Source organism: Callorhinchus milii, unplaced genomic scaffold (genome assembly GCF_018977255.1).
Source record: "Callorhinchus milii isolate IMCB2004 unplaced genomic scaffold, IMCB_Cmil_1.0 Scaffold24, whole genome shotgun sequence".
In the NCBI taxonomy this organism is placed as follows: domain Eukaryota; kingdom Metazoa; phylum Chordata; class Chondrichthyes; order Chimaeriformes; family Callorhinchidae; genus Callorhinchus; species Callorhinchus milii.
Genome location: NW_024704765.1, coordinates 4,888,926 through 4,912,931, shown reverse-complemented (window position 1 = coordinate 4,912,931; position 24,006 = coordinate 4,888,926). Strand labels below are relative to the sequence as shown.

At 40.4% G+C, this 24,006-nt stretch overlaps 1 protein-coding gene and 1 non-coding gene across 4 annotated transcripts in view; both read right to left on the bottom strand.

Moving 5' to 3' along the window:
• Positions 1-19,186, bottom strand: part of cfap74 (cilia and flagella associated protein 74) — a 53,990-nt gene extending 34,804 nt beyond the window's left edge. For 2 of the 3 annotated variants that reach the window (XM_042343746.1, XM_042343748.1), the window contains exons 1-11: positions 17,788-17,995; positions 17,409-17,639; positions 15,259-15,346; positions 14,047-14,190; positions 9,366-9,464; positions 7,991-8,095; positions 7,169-7,342; positions 4,024-4,134; positions 3,297-3,399; positions 2,121-2,278; positions 852-1,068 (exon numbers count right to left, since the gene is read on the bottom strand). In XM_042343746.1, coding sequence (XP_042199680.1) covers positions 852-1,068; positions 2,121-2,278; positions 3,297-3,399; positions 4,024-4,134; positions 7,169-7,342; positions 7,991-8,095; positions 9,366-9,464; positions 14,047-14,190; positions 15,259-15,346; positions 17,409-17,616 — 1,407 coding nt within the window. In that variant the 5' untranslated portion in view covers positions 17,617-17,639; positions 17,788-17,995. Of the gene's footprint in view, positions 1-851; positions 1,069-2,120; positions 2,279-3,296; positions 3,400-4,023; positions 4,135-7,168; positions 7,343-7,990; positions 8,096-9,365; positions 9,465-14,046; positions 14,191-15,258; positions 15,347-17,408; positions 17,640-17,787; positions 17,996-19,091 lie in introns of those variants that run through there. The other variant, XM_042343747.1, reaches the window with a different exon arrangement.
• On the bottom strand, positions 10,836-10,907 carry trnaa-ggc. The gene has a single exon. It is a non-coding gene; the product is annotated as a tRNA-Ala (tRNA).
• Positions 19,187-24,006: the final 4,820 nt, after the last annotated feature.

Genomic DNA, 24,006 nt, shown 5'->3' with positions numbered 1-24,006 from the left:
CACGGCACCACCTGAACAATCCAGTACTTAAAAAAAAGCGCAGTTTCCAACGCAGTAGTGAATTGCTTAATCTGTCTCAAAATTACTAATTATTGAGAAAAATGCACAGAACCAAATTAAGATTAGCTGTCGTGTGTCACCTACAAAATACACACTTAACCAACATTACAATGCATTTTGTGAAGCACCTTGAGACGTCTCGACAGAGTGATGAGGTGCTGTATCAAATGCAAGGATTATTATTGTTAAAACTGCAGTTAAAGATGAATTGTTTTTGACATGAGCAGAAGTACTGGGTTTGCGTGAGTGATTTTTTTGTGATCATGAGAGAAAGTCTTAACAAAGGTTAAGATCATGAAAAATAGAGACTGGTGTACATAAATATGTGTATATATATATATATTCTATATGTGTGAATGTAACAAATATATATTTAGTTGAAATATATCAATATATAAATATATATTTATATATATATATATATATATATATATATATATGGAGTCCTGTAGCTCAGTGGTTAGAGCACTCGCTTTGCAAGTGAGAGACCTGAGTTCAATTCCAGGCAGAGGGCGAAACCTTGGGCAAGTTTCCTTACTCCACACACCTAATAATAATCCCTCCAAAAAAAAACCAATAATAAATTGGTCATTTTCAATCCATGACTGTTTGTGGGACATTGCTGTGCGCAATTGGCTGCCGCGTTCGCCCACAAATATACAGTCAATTCACTTTACAGTATATTCTGTGAAGCGTTTTGAGACATCTAGAAGACGTAAAAAGCGCTATATCAAATGCAAGGATTATTATTATTATTATTATTATTATTATTTGTTAGTCATTTCACTCACTTCACTAGTACTTGGTGGCGCATCATCTCCATACATTTTCTCTAAGTACTTCATCAGTTTTCTCTGCGACTTCCATTCGTAGAACTTCGTATCCTCACTCTTCAAAGTCTGTGAGAAGATCTGAGGTGTGACCTTTTTCTTTTCTGCGTTGGATTCTTCCTTTAGAAGTTTAGTGATAATCTCCAACTTCCCCGCTTTCTGATAGTCGACAAATGCCCTTTTAAAATCATCATAAAAGATACAAAATATCAATAACCAGCAGCGAATTAATTTATATCCTGTCATATCATTTTAATTACTTTTAAGAGTGTCTATTACTCTACTGCCCCTGTTCGCTCATTAGATTAGCATTAAGAAATAATTCTGTCTCTATGTTTTGCACTGAGGCAAGTCTCATTTGCGTAGTTCTTATCCAAATGGATATCATGAGAGGCTTGGTATTATAACTAGATTTGAGCAATTGAGTTGCTAGAACTTATTTTTACGTTCTTGTACCTAAGATCAGTAAATCTCTGCACGTCGAGATTACATATTAAATTCTGACCTTATTATTGGAATCTTTGCAGACTATGTTTATAGTTGCCTTTTATTGTAACAACTTCATGACTTCATTCACAGCTGAGCACAGACATGTGCCAAACACTAGGGTCGATTGCTAAATATAGCCATTTTTCAGGTGCTTGTTTATAATCGAAAGCCCCATTATATCCCATAACAAAGAGATTGCTATTTCTGGTGATCAGCACATGAAGGGCCACTGTGCCCATACGTCAAGCCCAGCATGTGTGCAAGTGGTGCTTTGGTTCAATTTCAAAGAGCAGTCAGAATAAGCAGCAGACAGGGCAAAGTGGATGGATAGATCAGTGACGTGGATTGGATTTGACTGCGAGTGTACCCTCCACACATCTGAACTGGTGGCAGCATATAATCTACCCTCAGGTAGGTTAGGTCTATTTAAAACCAGCTCAGCTTGACAATGGATTGAGGAGGAGAAAGCTATGTTTAAGAATGGGCTAAATTCTAGACAGCCAAAAATGCTAAGATGATAAGAGTAAATCTAGACCAGGGTGAAATTTCTACCTTATGCGTTTGCTAGCTCAGAAACACAGGTTCACCCAAAACAAGCACTATAACATGCCTACTGAATTGTATGTACAATTATTCTATTCTTTACAGCATAACCAACTGTGAGTTACTAAATTGGCCAGGCTGACACCTGAGATAAGAGGGAGAACCCATAATTTTAGTTCATGGTAGCCATGTACTCACTGTTTCTTTTTCTCCAAATACTTCATCTTTTTAAGGTCATGCAAATATTGTATCACATTTCCACCCTCTAATATCACAGCTTCTTTCATCCTGTCCTCACGTGCTTTTTCTTCTGCTTCCATGGATTTATTTCGGGCTTCTATTGCTCGTAAATTTTCCTATTGAGAAAGTTTAAAATGTGTCATTTCAGATGATTTACAAAATCTGCACCAGCCCAGAAGGATCAAGCATCTAAAATGAAAGGTCTTTAACAAAATGCAAATTTCACCAACTCTGACTTTGTTTTTAAAAAAAAGGATTAAATAGATTAAAAATGGCTGAAAGCATCCATCTATTTAGTGGTGTCTAAAATGCGATATTCTCAAATTGCATTTTGTATGGTAACTCCCAATTTGCAATAAATGATTTTGACATTCAGTTTAAAAAAAAATTCCATCCCCTGCCACATTTTTTCTGAGAACACAGTTAAAAATAAAGCAGGCAGCTCCCAATAGTTGGAAATGTACCAACTACATTCGAATCAATGCCAAGCACCAGACATGTTCCAAGATTCCTTTGGCTGTTATTATTACAGTTCATCTGCTTCACTTTCCTCAGCAACAGAATGCACTTGTACTGGCGAATGCAAAAGAGACTTCAGAACGCCAATTTTTTCCCCAGCTAAATGGATGTCGTACCAAGAACCCTGCATGTGAGCAAAGCACTGGTCCATCCTCATGCCAGGTAACAAGGGAGTTTCTGCCTGTAGGACATTTACTGGCAAGCTCACTCCAGAGCCAGGGAAAAGGGAGTCTAACAGGGTACTAGTACAAGATCTTCAGCAGAATTGATTCAATCTGATTTAAATATGTTGCAGAACTGCTAGGAATTGTCCACATTGCTCTCAAGGACTGTATACAGTATATATATATACCACTGAATATTGGCTAACAAGTGCTTAGAAAAAAAATTACAGTTTTACACAACAGTTAAAATTAATGTATATATAACTGTGGGATACTGCTGTGCGCAGTTGCCTGCTGCATTTTACCCACAAAATAAACAGTCAATTCACTTTACAGTATATTCTGTGAGCTATCTCGAAGACTGTGATAAGCCGCTATATCAAATGCAAGGTTTATTATTATTATATATTAAACAAACGGTTTGTGTGACCAAGTCAACTGGAAAATTTACTCGGTTTGCTGAAATGCTTTTCTTTAACGACAAGACTGCTTGTATTCTCTTCTGCAGGTTTTCTCTCATCAGGAGTTCCTTTTCTGCTTCTTCTTTACGCACTCTGTGATTGAGAAACATTACGGTGAGCGTAAGCATTATCATTCAGTGCAGTTCATATCTATCAAGCCAACCAACAAACAATGCATTTGAGCTCTGAAATTCCACCATGGCTAACTCTCTACTTTTTGCAGAATCTTACATTTTAAGGCAAAAACGACCTTTAGGCTGAGATTTCATGGAATTTTGGGCTTCATATTCAAAGAATAGTGATGGCACAAGAAAGAGGTGGAAAAAAGCACATTAAAATCCGTATCTTGTAACAATATCTACACGAAGGTTGGGTAAGTCTAACCCAGCCTTTTTAATTCCTCTTCTCTGCCAATTTTCTTCTGTTTTAACTCCATTCTATCTGTTCTAGTAATTCAGGCGGGTGTTAAAGATCTCATGGTATTACTTTGGAGATAAGGCAACTATTACAGTAATATTTCTTCCTCATCCAAATACATAAAACATAAAAAGACTGACTGGCCACTCATTAGGGGAGAAATTCGTTTAAGAACGACATAAGCCTGGTTTTACAATGAAGACACTCTGTTTCGCTAGACAAACCTCAATACCATCTTTTAGACCATTTCATCATCACAAGATATAATTCCTCATGATATTTTTTATTTGCATCAATTACTTAGCCATAGATTGCTTCAGAAACTGTATCGCTTTTTGATTATTCTTCTTTGCTTCTTCAATAGCCTTTCTGTGTTTCAGCTCCCGCTCTTCCACATCCTTCATCGTTTTCCTGCTCGGGACCAGAAATGGAACATAAATCAATCTTTCCACCTTTGCAATCAATGCTTTGCTCCATCAAGTTTATTGACATTGTCAATAAGTGTTCCATTACTTTAAGTCACAATGTGTGTGTGCGCAGTGATTTCTAACAAGGAATCCGAGTTGTGCAAATAGGTAAACCATTCAATTTAGTTTCCTGGTTATATAAAGGAGATAATCAAATAATTTTATTTATGAATGTGTTCAAATCAAAAGGCGAGAAACGGTGTACCATCCTAGTTACAGTAGTTTCCCTATAAACAATATAAAATTTACACCAGTTTCAGATTGATGTCCTCTCTATATTACAGACTGCATTTACTGTTATCAGGAATATCTTGCACTGAATGTAGTCTTGTAGGTTTATTTACAATGCTGGTTAGAATGGGTTTGTGCGCCACCAGTATTAAATTGCCAGTCCAGCACATGCACTGAGATTTCGTTATCTACTGAAAACACCTGGAGAACCACACCAGATATCTATTTTAACTTGATATAAATCTGTATTGAATGCTGCAGCAATGAACCATTGTGAAACTATGTCTATTAGAATACGTTTGTGGAGACTGGAACAGCATGCTGGAGCATTCATATCACATTCCTCAGTTTTCACATCCTCCTAGAATCTTTTACAACCCACATTTGACATCAACTAGCTATTTCTGATTCGTCTTGTCTTTTTCCCTCTCTTCATAAACTTGGTGGCAGCAGCTTACACTACTGACCTTGGTCCTTCTCTTACATGTTTCCTTTCATCACTCAGACAATATCCTACATGAAGGGCAATATGTAAATGCAAGTTGTTGTAAAAAAAATACATTCCATCAATGTGGTGCGGATTACTACAGTGAGTCACCTCAGACTACTCAGTTAGTAGTCCTGGGGTACCTGGAAGGTTGAATAGTTGTCAGATTCTCCGCTTTGATATCAGATGGAATAGATTGCCTGCTTGAACCTTACTAAGCACCTTATGGAGGCAATCTGTCTCATGCCAGACCCCTGATTAGACACAGGGAATGGCTCCAACACACAGCATCATTAATCCACTTTCTTCCTCTAGCATACAGCAGTTCGGACGTTCTCCCAATTGTTGTATTTTAGTCAAAAAATTGTTCTGTACTAATCAACCTTGAGGATGGAACAAATCATTCTATTTCTATAAGATAGTGTAAGCATTATGCACTCCATGCCAGGTAAAGATAGCATAGAAAGCTCTGCAACAGAAAGCTCTGCCTGGTCTAGATAATGCTACAAGATAAAGGGGGGAATATTAGGTAATCATAAAACTTAGGTATCATCTCCTCACTAAGTTACAGCGTAAGATGTCCCCAAGAGCAGCTTCCAAGAGATACAAATCTTCAACTCGCTCGAAACTGTAATTGAGTACCAAACTGTGTTATTTTCATGACTGAAAGGTGAGTCTAATAGAGAATATGGTTAGTTTCCAAAATGGAGTATAACAACCCAATTTCATGGCTCTGCCCACCCACTTCTCCACTCCAGCAATTCCAAAGTTCTCAAGTCCTGCCTGAAGCAAATACGTGGATAAAAGAGCAGAGAAAAAGATATTACGAGAAAATTCATCCCCTCAGCGAGTTTGGTGTTCTATTCTATCTCCCATATGATGGAATGCTGTTCTCTATTCTACGCTGCCCTCTAAAGCATCAGGCAGATGCAACTAGGCTGTTAATTCTTCTACAAGGTCGTTGGAGTGCCACAAGGGGCACCAGCACTGATGCCAGTTCTCTATATTTATACCAGGAACACAGAGCTGCCGCAGCTGAACTCAGCATGCTGTATCAATCCAAAATGTCTGTACAATATCCCAGCATGAAACTTCCTTCACACGTGGAGCCGTTCAAATAGAGAATTAACAAATGCTTACTGAACCAGGGTTGTTGGATCATTTATTAAGTTATAGAAAATCTGTGAAATATCCATCGGTGACCCTGTAATATTCCCTCGGTAGTACTATTCTCCCAGCCACCATCAGGGTCAAACGTGTAAGACATCTGTTGTTATAAATGGTTCCAGCTGCATTGCTCTCTTTTGGCATCTAACATTAACCAAAAAAGAACAATCTCTGAACTCGCAGCCCCGGATCCCTCTACAGTCAGCACATGAGTATTTACTTCAAAATGCAGTGGAAGATGTAAAATTGCTGCATTCTTAGCACAGTCTCCATTCACTGCTGGAGGTTGGCCTTAGATCCAGATTGATTGTTGGGATGAAGAATATTTTTCTTCCATGTGTACATGAAGGGAAGTTGAAGCAATGTTAAGTTGCTTCCTGGTGAATCCGACTTCACATTGTGAAACTGTCCATAATTTGACACGACTTGGTTGTGGTATCGAGAAGGACCACAAGGATAGCTTGTGTGCAACTTTGCAGACTAAATTTAATGAACAAGTTCAAGTTGAGCAGCAAAGAACAACTTTGATCAAGCTTCTTCTTTGTAAGGCCAGGGAACACAGATCTGCTGGAGCAGGGGAACAGAGAAAGTTATACGATTGCTTGAGGCAAGATATTCTTAAATTGCAACACTGCGGCAGATTGTTCCCAAGGGATTGCAGTTTATGTTGTGTTGTACATAGGATCTGAACTGATAATGAAGAACGAAAAACAGTGAATGGTCTTCTGAGTTTGAGGTTAGGCCGCTTTATTGGGGCAGAGTGAAAAGCACATTGCTGTGACCTGAAATGGAGCTGCTAAGATATTGACGTAAAGCAAAAGGGAGAAATGCTCTAAACCTCAGAACGAGCATTTTCTATCCGAACCAAGTTCAAGAAAAAAAAATCTGAATTCAGTAAAGCGTAGCCTGAATAAATAATTAATACATGTCACATAATTAATATTCGATTGCAAAGCGAGGTTTGGCCTTATGTTCACAAATTTGCAGCTGAACTATAAACAGTTTAGAAAACCTCTCATGAATACATCTGGAGATCAGCAACGTTCTGTATACTGTGTTGACGTCTAAATTGCTGGGTTAAAGTGTGACTTACATTTTGATGATGTTTCTCTGCTTTTCGTCATTCCTAGCCATGCTCACTTCACGTTCAGCTTTGTGTTCAGCTTCCAAAATGCGCTGCTCATGGAATACCTCAAGATCCCTTGGAAATTCCTGATTCAGGCGAGCGAATGCTGCCTGCTCCAGCTCTACCTGCAGCATTTGGCGTCTGGTAAGCAAAGAAGGAGAAAAACAATTGATATTCAGAAACAAATACATGTGGTAGATGCAAGATCCCAAACTTCAAACTCTCATCCACGAGACCATTTTGTCTTCGCCCACAAAATACACAGTCAATTCACTGTACAGCATATTCTGTGAAGCTCTTTGAGGCGTCCCAATGACGTGATAAGTCTAAATCAAATAGAAGGATAATTATTATATTATTGTTTTTTAAAATCCTGCAGGGTAGTGAAAAATTCTCAAATTTAGTCTTAATCTGGTTTTCAGAAAATGTTTTAAGAAGCTAAGATAGGTGGAATTTCAGGTCTATCATCTGCCATAGGTAAATTAACATGTAAAATTCAGGCATGCCACAGCATATGGAAAATGCAGATCCACATGGGCCTACTATGCATACAGAAACACTGTCCATCTACTGAAAATATAGTTATAAAATTCTTTACCCTCTGCACCAACTAAGAAAAGCAAAACCTCACTATGAAATGAAGTACATTTGTACCTCAAATGTATCAGTCTATTCTCTGCAAGGACACTTTCTTGTGCTCAGCAAAGAGTTAACAAAGTACAATCTATTTCTGGGACATCAAAGGGGCTGGTCCAAGCACATATGTTTGAGCTTCAATTTAAAACTCACTCTTTCTCTACCAATGTCAAAGCAATTTCCGACTGAAGGTCTTCTTGCCCTCGAAGCTCCTCGCATATCCGTCTGTGCTTTGCCCGAAGGCGAAACAGAGCAGCACTGAAAAAACATTGGGGAAAAAAAACGGAAAATGATGAATATTAATACCAAGTGAAATGAGAGCCAAATCTGATCTCTAGAAGTTAAAAAAAAATTCCCTTTATCACATGTATTCTTCCCACCATATAGATGCCATCGGACAGTCATGTAACCTTGTCTGTAAGACGTTCAAACTTTGACAATTTTGAGTGACAATTTAAGAATACTGTTAGCCATTTAAAATCCCCAAATCTGGATGACAAAATATACCTGACACTAGACTGTATTAATTAACCATCAATAAACTAAAAATATTTGTGCATTGTTGGGGAAAATTTTCACTTGGTTCTTGATTTACTCTATTTTAGTGTCTAGGTTTTTGGCAAACTCCTAAATACAGAAATTCTTAATAGAGAAAAACAGCTTCCAAATTAAGAATGAATCCAATAATTTACCAAATTACCATAATTTGCTTAAAATGCTACATAAATTTCAGGTGGAATTCCTCTCAATGTTATTCCAGCAAAATAATAATAATCCTTAAAAGAAAATCCTTAAAAGGCCAATATTCCAAACCAATTAACTGAGCATTGTGTTCAATTAAGTATTTTTTAAAAAATATGCATAATTCTTTTGCAATTGAAAAGAGGAAAAAAAAGACGTGTTTTTCTGCCTATCTAATTAAAAAATATCACGATCATTTCCATTTGCAATCGAACCAAATAAAATCCCCTGTGAATCTCAGTTTTAATGATAATGGGCTTCTTTGAACTATTGTAATTCATTGAATAAGCTTTGGTATGGTTTGGCTTATCACCAATTGAAAAGTGTGGCCTCAATTTTTCATGGAATCTGCCACAAACGAGCCCCTCCGCCACAAACCTGTAACAATACAGTGTGCTCGGTTCCCGGGCCTCTAAGTGCCACAACACTGTTGACCAAAAGACTAAACTTTGGACTTCAAAAAACATTGAATATTACATTATTTTGTTTTAGAGAACAGTGTGGGTAGCAGTGGGTGGAATTTTTGCCCATATTATGCATGCAGCCAAGGTGATCTAATGTGAAGCTGAAACTTAAATTAGTAGCCAATTTGCAATTGAATTAAGCAAAAGAATTAGATGAATAGTTTTTTTTTGCTTGTGCAAAATTATTTTAGAGAGTTCAGGGAACGGATCGGTAATTTAAAAAAAAAAGCGCTTCAGCATTCACTGGATGCTGGCCGAAATGCATAATTACAAGCAGGTATGATGGAATAAAGCAGACACGCGCTGAATGTATGATCACACACTTGTTTTTCACTGCTTCCTGCTCCTGAATTTCTTCTTCCACATCATCTTTCTCGTTCTTCAGAGCTTCGATCCTCCTTCGGCATTCTCTCTCTTCTTCTCTGGAAATTCAGTAAAAGTGCTCATGAGTAATATGATAAGCACTCTACAAAGTTGAATGATAACTGCCGGATTTGACACCTGACCATCATTCTAAAATATTCTAATTAACCAGCTCGTCTCTGTGTTCCACAAACAGCAAGAAATTACCTTACAACAACGATGTTGAATTTGGATATGTGTGACTTACTCTATTAACGTAGCATTTCAGAATGTGTAGAATTTGACAAATTGTTAAATTAAATTTTTAACTTTGAAACAACTTTTCTATAGTTCTTAAAGAATATGGAGTCCTGTAGCTTAGTGTTTAGAGAACTTGCCTCGCAAGCGAGAGGACCTGGGTTCGATTCCTGGGCAGGGCGAAACATTGGGCAAGTTTCCTTACTCCATACGCCTCTGTTTACCCAACAGTAAATAGGAACCAGGTTGTTAGTCGATTGACAGATCGCTTTTCCAGGGATAATAATTATAATAATATAGTCACTCAATCCACAACTGTTTGTGGGACACTGCTGTGGGTAATTGGCTGTCGTATTTCGCCCATAAAGTATACAATATACACTTTACAGTATTATCCGTGAAGCGCTTTGAGACGTTTCGTAGACGTGATAAGGTGGTATATCAAATGAAAGAATTAATATTATAATGTACAAACGGCTTCAAAATTAAAGACTATTTCAAAATCTGACAAGTTCTGGACACTTTGAAGTATGTTGATGAGTAAATTTAATAGTCAGGTGCGATTTCTACACAGTGCTAATTTGGACTTCTGAGGTTACAGAACCTAACAAGTACCCATCTTCCCAACTATTGTACTGGCTGTTAGGTGCACTAATACTAAGGTGTGGAATTGACATGACACAGATCAAATTCGGAATCACCGTGTCACCCCCCGTCATTACACTGAGCTACTTTCTCTACCGGGGAACTTTTGTGGATTTCAATGGATTCAAAGAAGTCAAATTTGAAGATGTGGCTTTGAACTATAACTTTCATGGCACGTGTACACCTTAACACATATAAATTGAGTATGAAAAAATAAAAGCATTGTGCAAAAGTGAACTATAAATATCTGTAGGCCCACTGTTTTTGAACACCCACTGTTAAATTAACATGAACTTTCAAGCTGTCACTAATAATAATAATCCTTGCATTTGATCTAGCGCTTTTCACGTCTTCTAGATGTCTCAAAGCACTTCACAGAATATATTGTAAAGAGAATTGACTGTGTATTTTGTGGGCGAAATACGGCAGCCAGTTGCGCACAGCAGTGTCCCACAAACAATCGTGGCTTGAAGGGACCAATTTATTATTGTTTTTTCCCTTGAGGGATTATTATTGGGTGTGTGGAGTAAGGAAACTTCCCCAAGGTTTCGCCCTGCTGGGAATCGAACCCAGGTCTATCGCTTGCCAGGCGAATGCTCTAACCACTGAGCTACAGGACTCCTAAAAGTATTAATGACAATATATGTAATAAGCACAAGGCTAATGAAGTTCCCTCATTTATAGCTTAAATTTATAAAGCCATGCTTTCCCTACAAGCAAGAATAGGCCTGGAAGAACAGGGTTTATTTGCCCTCGCATTAACACGACAATATGATCTGAAATATAAATCTCAAAACAGACAATCAACTAAGCTACATACTGTAGGGTTTTACCATTAATTTCAAACTGAAATATACATTAGATCAACCCTACAGACATAATCAGCTTCGTAATTACCAAAATCTTTGAACTGTAATGGGAATTACCATCCCCTATTATGTAAACATATTAATATAGCCCAGAGCAGGTACTCCAGCTATGAAGTTTACAAATCTGCATTGATGCTGTCAAAATCGTTCTGCATCCAAATCTCTGGGCAATACGTTCGCCACTTATCAATCATTTCTTGTAAAATTAAATATTCCAACAGTTGGTACATGCATTTATTATAATAAAGTTACACCATGCAAACGCATAGAAAACTAAAAAAAACACACACGGTTGTCCATTTTCCATTTTTGGCTGTAAGGAATCCAAAGCCCGTGGATTGTGTTGACTGTGTTATAATAATAATCCTTGCATTTGATATAAGGCTTTTCACGTCTTCTAGGCATCTCAAAGTGCTTCGCAGAATAGAATATAAAGTTAATTGACTGTACATTTGTGGGCGAAATGCAGCAGCCAATTGCGCACAGCAGCGTCCCACAAACAGTCGTGGATTGAAATTACCAATTTATTATTGTTTTTTGCGGTATTATTATCAGGCGTGTAGAGTAAGGAAACTTACCCAAGGTTTCACTCTACCGGGAATCGAACCTAAGTCTCTCGCTTGCAAAGCGAGTGCTCTAACCATTGAGCTACAGGACTCCTCTAATTTGTTATAGTTGTGCATTAGTGTTGAGCCGAAAAATAATTTTATACATTATTTTCCAAGAAGTAGGACCCAAGTTAACTATGTTTGCTCTCCCAGATTTTGACATTGTCCAGTCTCTGAGACCAGAAATGTTTGTATGTGACCCATAGGTAAACCGGGGTAGAAATTCTGTAATATTTAGCAGCTGCGTCAATTAGGATGTGTGACATAATTTAGAGAATGAACTGGAATGGTGATTGCTAAAGTCCTGCCAACGTGATGTTCCGTGCTCTTCCTTCACATCATGCGCAAAAAAGGTTAGTTTTTTTAATGTATATAAAGAGGAGACAAGGAGGTTGAGCGAAGGAATTTTAAATGAGCACAGATCATACAAAAATCTTAATCTGCAGTCAGGTATGAATTGTAGGCCTACAGGTACTGTACTGCCAAGGTATTTTGTGCTTTGATCCACTCTTCATCACTCATTCACTTGCAGCTTCAAGGGACCCTTATGCACATCTGTAATTCATATAAATCTATCATTATTTGATGTTGTGGATATAATGTACTGTTACATGACTATCAATTGTCCAACGCATCACAATGAGTTGATTGTGTAAATCGAGGAAGCTAATGTAAAGTGGGTGTAATTATTCGTGCAACTGATGTTTTAAGTCAGAGACAATAGAACGCAAGAAACCATTTACATAATAATCCTTGCATTTGATATAAAGTTTGTCACATCTAGACATCTCAAAGCGCTTCACAGAATATACTGTAAAGTGAATTGACTGTTTATTTGTGGGCAAAACACAGCAGCCAATTGCACACAGCAGTGTCCCACAAACAGTTGTGGATTGAGTGACCAAATTATTATTATTTTATTTTGTTTTCTTGAGGGATTATTATCAGGCATATGGAGCAAGGAAGCTTGCCCAAGGTTTCGTCCTGCCGGGAATCAAACCCAGGACGCTCGCTTGCGAGGTGAGTGCTCTAACCACTGAACTACTGGACAATATATCAATAGCTCCACAATACATAGCTTAACATCAGAACCCACAGTCTATGGAAATATAATTGCCAGAACAAAACCGGAGAATTAAGCACTTTGGACACATTGTTAAAGCATAAACTTGAACCCATTCAGCAAAAGACTACCCCAAATGAAAAAAAAACTTGCCATTTGATCTGATACAGAAATACAATTAATAAATAACTGAAAAATACATTTTCACATATATTTGGATCTAGTTTATGTATCAAGACATAAAGGTCTTATGCTCTTTAATGTATTTAGAAATGAGGACATCAGTATTAGCTTGAGATCTACCCATAGCTAGAAAACTCCTTAGTTTAATGTGAACAGCTGAACAGTCAATGAGGCAGTAAAGTGTCAGAATTCCTCAGTGATATGTTCTAATCATTGACATAGATCATTCCTAGCCTCACAACATGTCATGTGCAAATTAGGTGCCTTGCTGCAAGACATTGCGTATAATGCAAAGGATTTCATTTTGAAGCCGATAAGATTCTGCTACGACCACTTCTGTTTGAATCAGCCACTTCCATTTGTTTCTAAAGCATTATGGTATTAGTGCAGAAAATGACCATGTTCAGACCCAAAATGCAGGCCATCTACAATACGAGGTGGCTCATCAAATCATTTGTAATGACAGCTTATTTTTACCCAATAAAAACACTGGTGATGATACTATGGGCCATGGCTCTCTCACTTTGCTCCATCTGCACATCAATGACCTTCTCCACTCCTAGGCTCAAGATTCCAATCTACTTTGATCAATTTCATTCAGGAGAAATGTTGACAGTGAACAAAACCTTAACTTCTCTCAGTGGGACAGCTGAATCATTAAACTTCAAGCTGTTGCACTCCCTTCCCTTCAATAGGGTAATGATAAACGTGGTTACGGTTGCAAGAGACAATGAGAAACAGCTGCAACCTCTTACTTTCAATCGCTCCGCTCTTATCTCCTGAGCTTTTATGCCTCGGTATCTCATACGAGAAGTTCGGAAGAACAAGGTCCTTTGACCCATTTGATCCCATCATTCCAAAACGCATGTACCCTCAGAGCTTTCTTCATTTCCGTGCTTTAATCCCCAAATTAGAAAAAAAATAAACCAATGTAATATTTAGATCATTTTCTTATATCTACATCAAGGTGGTCCAATTGGTGGGTTGTGATTGCTTTCCAAGAACCCACTTGGTGACAATGAAAATAGTTTGATACCTTGCTTTTTGAACATTCAGTTCTTTCTCTTGAAAGAGTAAATTCATCTGATTCAAAACTCTCTGCTGCGTTCGTACATGTGCTTTTTCAACATAGTTCATTTTCTTTTGGTCTTGCAAATGAGTAGACTTTTCATTTTCCAACCTTTAAAACAAATTAAAATATTAAAACAGATTCCCGCTTTTAATTATCCTTCATATAAAGAAATACTTCCTGGTGCCCATCTTAAAATTTGTTCAGTCGTTAAAGAAAGAAGGTAAGAACATTTAAATGCCACTTAATAAACACTGATATTTAAAATACATGTATTTGGTTTTACATTCTTTTGAAAGTTGATTGAAACTTCAATTTATGTATTTTTGAAAAAGGATAAAATGAATCTTCTTATCTGCCTCGATTGTTAAAGTAGTGTTATTTCGTCTCACTAAAGTAGCATGCCCCATTTCTTATTTTAGAAGCTTGGAATGTAGCTTTGGTGAATCACAAGTGGGCAACAGAAATAAACATTCCCGTATCCCTCTACTATCTCTCAATCTCACTCAGAGTAGTTATAATAAGGAACATCATTGTTTGTGATCACATGCTGGTTAAACAACTGTATTTTTATTGGGGAACAGAATTATTTCACATTTTAGTCTGTTTATATGTAAGTAGAAACACTGATATAGTGGCTACTTGCATTCTTAATAAAGGAACAACGTGTGATTATGTTGCAATTTGTCCCTTATCAAGATACCACCGTTCACTGTTTACACCTGCATATCCTGCCACTGATAAAATTAACATCCTCCTGGTCACACTTTCATCCTATCTCAAGGTCACAAGAGGGGTGTGGATGAAGAAGGCTCTTTGGCTCTCATCCTTCACAATATTAGTCATTATCTTCAATGTCAAAAGCAGATGTTTGGTAAACACATCCCAAGTCCTGGCTCCACCAACCCTCCCCGATAACCCATTCCAACGACTGATTTACTATCTGTGTAAAGAAATGCTTCCTGGCTGCTCTAAAATTGCGCGTGGAATCTCGCTCAACGTTTACCTTTCTTTTCCANTTTTTTTGCTCATGCCATTCGTACAGGGAAACCCCATTATAATACAATGTTTCAGATGCACACTTCAAAATCATGAGCTCACAGGAGAGCCTGATTATAAAAGCAAGCTCACAATCGTGTAGTAAGAAATAGTAATGGTAAGAATAGGTCAATAACTTACTGCTCAATGTCAGAGTCCTCATCATCCAAAATACCATCACCACCTTCTGCCCCGAACTGATGAGACTGACATAGCATTTCCTCCATTCCTTCAAATAGTAAACACAGATGACTGAATGAAAGGCATTAAGTGGCTGCAATATCTTTTAACTTTCATAACACTTCATGAGACCTTCAGAATTACTAGGACCCATGGAACAAGTCATTCACATTTATGTTTTGGTATACGAGTGCCTGTCGACAGTCAATATTTGCACAATAATGACAGTCAGCAAGAAAGGATGCATCTTTATAGTGCCTTATTACATCCAACAGTCCAAACGCTCTTTACAGTAATTACTATCACAAGTATAGTGACTGTTTTTAAAAGCAGTTAGATTTCCAAATAAAGCATAGTAGTCAGATTATTGGAAAAAAAGTTAGTTATAGTTAAACTCAGGAATGAGTGCAAGAGGCAGTTTTATATTTTTGATTATTGGGCTTATGATACAAATGGAGGTTTAAGCCATCTTATAGTGAAGCTTCATTGCTTTTCGGAACAAGGATACGACTGCTATTTGATGATATCACACCCAGCAGATTTATATAACGTTGCTATGCTTCAAAGCAAATTACCATGTAGCAAAACAACTCTCTCAAATTGTATTTGTGGACTGTTCACAATCCAACAGGCTGTGTTCCATTCTCATAGCAACCCTTCTTTGTTTAAAAAAAACTGGAGAAGGATCCACTACCATCCCCTAAGCTCTTGTGGAATAATACATTTACATACCTAATTTAGTTTGTGCAGTAAATTGTTCTTAAAAGCCTATTTAGTGAATAGTTTGTTGAATAATCTCAATTAAATGCTGCAATTAAATGATTTATAAAATGCTACAAAGCTTTATGTGGCATTTACCTCTGTGACTTCGCAAAGCTTCTTCCTACAGGCTAGCAGTGTGAGGTATCAGATCCCCCACACGGGAGATAATCAAGCAGGGGCAATCTGTACCTGTAGTCAGATCTCGGAGTATCAGTGCAACATTAAACTGTGTTGCTAAGCATACGAAGGAATGAGTGCATTGATGCATCAATGATACCAAAAAGAACATAAAATAATATGTATGATAACACAGAGAATTGTTGTCAAGTGTGTGGTTGTGTAATTATAGGCATATAATAACAGTATATGCAGGTGTAGTAATTTCCCTGTAACAGCCAGCAAAATAATACCCAAAATTTTTTCAGCGGTTCTGAGAACAAATGCTTTTTGACATCTATTATGACGCCTAATAGTAATAATCCTTGCATTTGATGTAGCGTTTTTCACATCTTCTAGACGTCTTAAAGCGCTTCACAGAATATACTGTAAAGTGAATTGACTGTATATTTGTGGGCGAACGCGGCAGCCAATTGCGCACAGCAGCGTCCCACCAACAGTCGTGGATTGAAAATGACCAATTTATTATTGTTTTTTGAAGGGATTATTATTAGGCTCTGTGTGGAGTAAGGAAACTTGCCCAAGGTTTCGTCCTGCCTGGAATTGAACCCAGGTATCTCGCTTGCAAGGCGAGTGCTCTAACCACTGAGCTATAGGACTCCAATGCAAGCAAGCCCAAAACAGAATATCGCCTAGAATATTCTGAATATGATATGTTTGAATAATACTTGCATTTGATATAGCACCTTATCACGTCTTCAAGACGTTCTCTTTGACCGAGCCTTCAGCTCCCCTCTCGACTCTCTTCCTCCTCCTCGCTCCCTCCCTTCCCTCCCCTCACCCTGACCATTTCCCCCCTCCTCTCTCCCTCCCTTCCCTCCCCTCACCCTGACCATTTCCCCCCTGCTCGGGTCATGACCCAACTGTGCAGCGCCTTGGGACGTCCTCCTGACGTGAAAGGCGCTCTATAAATGGAATCTTGTTGTTGTTGTTGTTGTTGTTGTCTCAAAGCGCCTCACAGAATATACTGTAGAGTGAATTGACTGTATATATTTTGTGGGCGAAATGCAGCAGCCAATTGTGCACACCTGAACAAAACCAGTTACTTATCAAGCTTTGCTCTTGTTGTTTGTGGTACCGCCTGGACCGAAGATAACATGGAACACGCTGTGTATAACAAGAGGTATTGAATTCATGGGGCTTCAGCAAATAGATAAAAACTCTTTTCAAACCTTCAGGCTCTTCTGCGTTCAGATCTACGAAATCCGGCAAATCCTCTTCCAAGCCTTTGTTCTCTTCTTCTCCCTCCTTCTCTTGGATGACTTGATGAGCACTGGCCTCTTCCTCCACAGTGCCTTCCTCCACAGTGCCTTCCTCCACATTGCCTTCCTCCACATTGCCTTCCTCCACATTGCCTTCCTCGTTAGAGCCTTTCTCCATAGTGGCCGAAATCTTCCTGATACCTGGTAGAAAATCAAGTTTTATGCCACACCTGTCATTTCTACCAAGAAAGATTTTTTTGGAAAAAAAACCCAAGCCTCTGTGTTCAAAACGGCAACCCGTAAACTGCCGATAGCGATAAAACTACTTGGTTCTGTATTTTTGACTTACATTTTTATCAAATATGTATCCAACATTACGCCTGTAACACCGGTATATTTCAAGGCACTTTACAGGGAATTCCACCGCCCAAAACTTCTCCCGTTTCCTCTCCCATAGGCAACGATTGATGCTAATCCTAACCCCCTCCTCTTCACTGAAGTACACCACCTCAATTCCTTGAGGAAGCCCCCTCACCTCAACCCCCCCATCCCCAAACCCCCTCATCCCCAAAACCCTCTCCAACACCCCTCCTTGGCCCAACCCCTCCACAACACCCCCCTTCCCCTCAGCCCCAACACCCCACTCTTCCTCATCCCCAACACCCCCTCCAACACCCTTCACCCCCAACTCCCTTCTCCTCTCATTCCAACCCCCTTCTCCCCTCATTCCTACCCCCTCCTCCCCTCATTCCTACCCCCTCCTCCCCTCATTCCTACCCCCTCCTCCCCTCATTCCTAACTCCATCCCCCAAGCCTCCCGCCCCTCATCCCCAACACCCGCTCCCCCCAACCCCCTTCCAAACTCCCTCCCCTTTCACCCAAACCCCCTTCAGCCCCCCCAACCCCCCCTCCAAACTCCCTCCCCTTCCACCCAACCGCCCCTTCAGCCCCCCTCATCCCCAACACCCCCTCATCCCCAACACCCCCTCATCCCCAACACCCCCTCATCCCCAACACCCCTCATCCCCAACACCCCCTCATCCCCAACACCCCCTCATCCCCAACACCCCCTCATCCCCAACACCCCCTCATCCCCAACACCCACCACACCCCTCATCCCCAACACCCCCTCATCCCCAACACCCCCTCATCCCCAACAGCCCCCCCCCACCATTCTCTTGACACAGAACCCCATCCTCTCAACTCAAACCCCCAATTCTCCATCCCAACCCCATGTTGTACTGTACTATAATGTATTCCCTCACCCGCCCCCCACCCCCCCGTCCACCCTGTGCTCAAAGGCGCCTCCTCGGGCGGCCTCTCTGCCGTGGCCTCACCTGAGCTGGGGGGTGGGGAGGGGGAGGGGAGCGGGGGTGTTGACGCCTGAGGCGGGGGCACCAGTGGGTGGGGTGGGGGGGGGGGGCAGCGAGCGAGGCCGCGGGTTCGGCGGACGGACAACAACCGCCCCTCAGGCCGAGGCTCGAGCCGCCAACGGACGCCTCACTCCCGGTCGCCATGGCAACGGGGACTGGACCATTGCCCACTCTCATCACAGAGAAGGAAAGGTTGGGGGGGGGGTTGCGGGGTGGAAGCAACTCTCCAAGTATTTCTTTCTCCCCCAAACCTCTAAATAACGGAATCGGCTCTGCGTACTGATTCTATGCGTTGCTTTGCAGTCGCGTCCAGAGTTCGAGCGCCGTACTCGTACGAGAAAAGGGCAATTTGCACCTTCTCTCCCCCCCCCTCCAGCCACTACCGCAAGGAAGTAATGGACGAGCCCAACGCCAGGTGGGCACGTGACCCGACCCTACATAAGCGCCGTCCACACTGCGGCTGAAGCGCATTGAGTGGCCACAGGTGGAGGTGTATGTAATGGAGGTGTATGTGATGTGATGGAGGAGTATGTGATGGAGGTGTATGTGATGTGATGGGGGTGTATGTGATGGGATGGAGGTGTATGTGATGGAGGTGTATGTGATGGGATGGAGGAGTATGTGATGGAGGTGTATGTGATGTGATGGGGGGGTATGTGATGGGATGGAGGTGTATGTGATGGAGGTGTATGTGATGGGATGGAGGGGTATGTGATGGGATGGAGGGGTATGTGATGGGATGGAGGGGTATGTGATGGGATGGAGGGGTATGTGATGGGATGGAGGGGTATGTGATGGGATGGGGGTATGTGATGGAGGTGTATGTGATGTGATGGAGGTGTATGTGATGGGATGGAGGGGTATGTGATGGGATGGAGGTGTATGTGATGGGATGGAGGGGTATGTGATGGGATGGAGGGGTATGTGATGGGATGTGATGGCCAAGTGCTGTTCACCTGTTCAGTGGCTTCGCCCACAAAACTACACAGTCCTTCCACTCTGCAGCGTATTCTGCGCAGCGCTTTGAGACGCTGCGAAGACGCGATGAGGCGCTGTGTCAAAATGCAAGGATTTTATTATAACACCCACCCCCGCCCCCCGAAGAAGTTGGGGTGGGGGGGAGTTGACAAGACCCCACTTGTAACTGCGCCCTGCAAAGGGTGGCTGAACCCCCCCCCCCCTCCAGTCGGGGAAGTCTGTCTCCCTCCACCAAAGTGGAGTGCCCAGAGGCATCCATTCCCCTACCCCCTACCCCCGCTCCCCCAAGCCACAAAGGTCTGTTGCATCTTGTAATGAGAAAAGAGACGTCTAGAAGACATGAAAAGCGCTATATCAAATGCAAGCATTATTATTATTATTATTAACGTGTTGCGTATCTTTTTCTCCCCCTGTGATGGGTTTTGGTTCTTTCCGAGATGAGTGTAAATGTATATATATATATCTACCAATAAACATATACTTTGCAAATAAAACAAAAGAACACAAATTCTTAACAACAACAACTTGCATTTATATAGCGCCGTTCACGCAGGCGAGCGGCTTAACAGTGGAGGGACCTGATGCCGATCCAGGGGTAGGGGGGAGGTGACTAAGCACGGTTGAATAGGAAGGTCTGTTAGTGAAGATCAGAACCATTGCCCCCCACCCCGCACTTTAAGATACTCTTCCTGCAATAATAGGATGGCTGCGAGAAGGAGGGTGGGATTACGAGGCGGCTTGCTCAAAATATGTGGGATTTGCCTTTAGAAACATTGAATCACTCACTCATTCAATTAAGATTGTGGAGGTTCTAGCTCGCGGCTTGCTGAGAGAGACAGTCTGGGCAAAAGGAACTTGTTGCTTAATTATAAACTGGAAGGAGTCATTAGCCACAGCATACGATAAGGCAAAATTATTTCCCAGTGGTGCCAGCACACCTTGTACAAACTTGAGCATTTTGTCTTCCATTTGCACCGCACCATTAGCTAGCTCTACCAAGCACTGAATGTAAATCATTTCAGAGACTTGGGAGTCTTTCTTTTTTCCCCCAGTGGAGATTTTTTATTTTGTGAGAGGCAACAATTTGAGTCATAGACCAAATTACAATATGTCACACATCATAAGAACAGGAGAAGATAAGAATTGCTAGACGAAAGAGACCAAGATCCATCCATTGCGCCTTCCACCATCCTGGCAGTCACATGCACATGTCATACCCCAAACTATAATGATATTATTTCCCAATGGAAATCTATCTAATTTGCTTTTGAAAGAAACAACACTTTCTGCTTCCACCATCTCCTTCAATCAAATTGCGAACAGATTAGCTTTTTCCCTCCCACCCCTCACATCAGCCTGACAGTGCCAGGGATTCTTGCAGTTTGCATTTATATTGCTTTCAGACCGGATTCCCTTGGAAATCAAGAATTTCCTTAAAATGGAATAGTTGCGCAGTTGTACGGATTTGAAGACAAGGAAATGATGCACAGAATATGTGATCCATAATAATCCTTGCATTTTGATACACCGCCTTCTTTACCTCTAGAAGACTTGAAAAGCGCCATATCAAATGCAAGGATTATTATTATCTTTGAGATGTCTCAAAGTATTTCACAGAATATACTGTAAAGTGAATTGACTGTTTATTTTGTGGTTGAAATGCTTTGTGATGCATCGTATTTGCAAAGATAAATCACTGAAAGCTTTACCGAGGTTTATTTCTTACTAAAACATTTCTGCATCGGGAACTGTTACTCACAATTATACATTCACATCAAATAAACGATTGCGCTGAAGATTAATTGCTGCCTCTTCAGTTCGCACAAGCAAGATGACAAGAGGATATTAGATACAACAGGCTTTGAGATGCTCATATTAAGTCTGACTGCAAATTCATTTGCTGTAGCCTACTCCGTGGTGACTTTGCAGGACCTGCTAAAAAGCTTTTTCATTAAACTTTCTGGAAATATCACCATGTACTACCATTTCTCATTAAGTTACCGGCAAAGCTCCTAATAAACAGCCCATTGAATTGCTATCTGCTTTGTTAATTCGAATCCTCAAAAATCTTGCGTAATTGGTAGCATTAAAAATAAAACCCTCTCGCTAGGTGCTTCCCTCGGAATGGAATTTGATTTGCAAAGATAATTGTTTTTCGTGCCGTTATTGAGCATTGATAGAGATCAATGCACCCTCCTCCCCCACCTGTTCCTTTTTACTAGAGAACATAGACAACAGCAACAGCTTCCATTTACATAGTGCTCTTCAAAATAATAAACATAATAATCCTTGCATTTGGTACAGCACCTTGCCATGTCATTGAGACATCTCAAAGCATTTCACAGAATATTGTAAAGTCGATTTGACTGTAGTTTTGTGAGCGAAATGTGGCAGTCAATGGCACACAGCAATGTCCCATAAAGGGTCTATATAAGCAAACTATCTATCCAGGATAGGATATATAAATGCTGCTCTAACGCGACTGGTTTTATCTTCTGAGATAGTTAGAAATTCAGCTCATGCCTGGAGATGTAGAGATGTAAAGAAAGTGTTGAGGAGTCTTAAACAGAAGTAGAGAAGAAAATATTGAAACCTGGAGGCCAGTGGAAGGAAAAAGTTCAACCATTTAATGAGCTCCTCAAATGATCTGAATGAATGACCACCATCTAATTGAATAACACAGAGGCCATTAGTTTTAGTGGGTGCTTAAAATAATCAAGCTCAATTATCTGTTAACTTGGGAACCCGTGATGCATTTCGCTTTGAGGTAGGAAAGTGATTAGTGGGTTTCGTTTTCGAAAATAAAATGCCAAGCTGATCAGCAAAAAAGTGGAAAGGATGAAATCAAACCCAACCACAGCACATCCTGGAGTCCTGCAGTGTGGTGGTTAGAGCGCTCGCCTCACAAGCGAAAGGACCCATGTTTTTTTCTCCTGATTGGGACGAAATCTTAGGCAAGTTTCCTCACTCCACACACCTCTGTTTATCTAGCAGTAAGTAGGAACCCGGTTGTCGGTCGATTGGTGGATTGCTTTCCGGGGGCAATGATCCCTCCAAAAATAAATAGTAGTAATAATTTGGTCACTCAATTCATGATTATTTGCGGGACATTGCTCTGCACAATTGACTGCCGAATTTCACCCACAAATTATAAAATCACTACTCTGTACAATATTTTTGAAGGGCTTTGAAACGTCCCAACAACGTGATAAGGCGCTATATCAAATGCAAGGATTATTATTATTGTCCAAAAAGTGAAAAACGTGGACTTATTTCGCTGTGAGCAACTTCTGTTCCATTCGTTCGACTCCAATAAATGAAGAACAGCTGACCAACAACTTACATTTATACAGCATCCTTCACACAGGGTAGTGTCTCAGAGTGTAATTATTTGATTAGTCGCTGTTTTCTCAACTGAACAGATGCTATTGTTGAGCTCATTAAACTAACGCGATACAAAAAAATCCTGCCTTCCATGGAGAGGAGGGAAGCGAAGGAAGCTCTCAATGTCTTGGTTCTTGCGATGCTTTGCTTAATATTATTATTAATTTATTATCTTATCACGTCTTCGAGACGTCTGAAACGCTTCACCGAATGTAATGTAAAGTATATTCTGTGAATATAAAGATATATATAAATATATAATATATATATTATATGAATAGAAATGTGTTTATATATAAAGCTTCCACTCGGATTAGATCACCCCGGCCATTTGTCACTCACCAAGGCAGTGGGGTCAATCTCAGCTAACACGTCCATTCCAACTGCCTAAGAAATCTCATTAACACACTCAAACGTCTCTGAATGTGATGCATCTTATCTACGCAGACACCTGTCAAAGTTTATTGATTTTCCGCTCCGTACTCAGTGGAAATATTAACAAGTCTGTTAGTAACACAGCATGCCAGGCAGAATGGTCTATTATATTGCAGTGGGGTGAGTAAGGGAATGAGGGATTTATTCATAAACAAGAGACGTCTGGGTAAAAAAGGCATTTGAGCCCTTTTGATCTAATTCTTCCAAGGCTCCTTCCTTAAAGGCCCAACTCAAGACTCTCCTCTTCGACCGTGGCTTCGGTCACCCTCCTACCCCTATCCTCCCTGCCCTCCACCCTTCCTGATCCCAACCCTCATCTCGGGTCCAATTCCCTGACAGTCCAGGGAGGCCTTGGGACCTCCTCCAGATGTGAAAGGCGCTGTGTAAATGTAATTTGT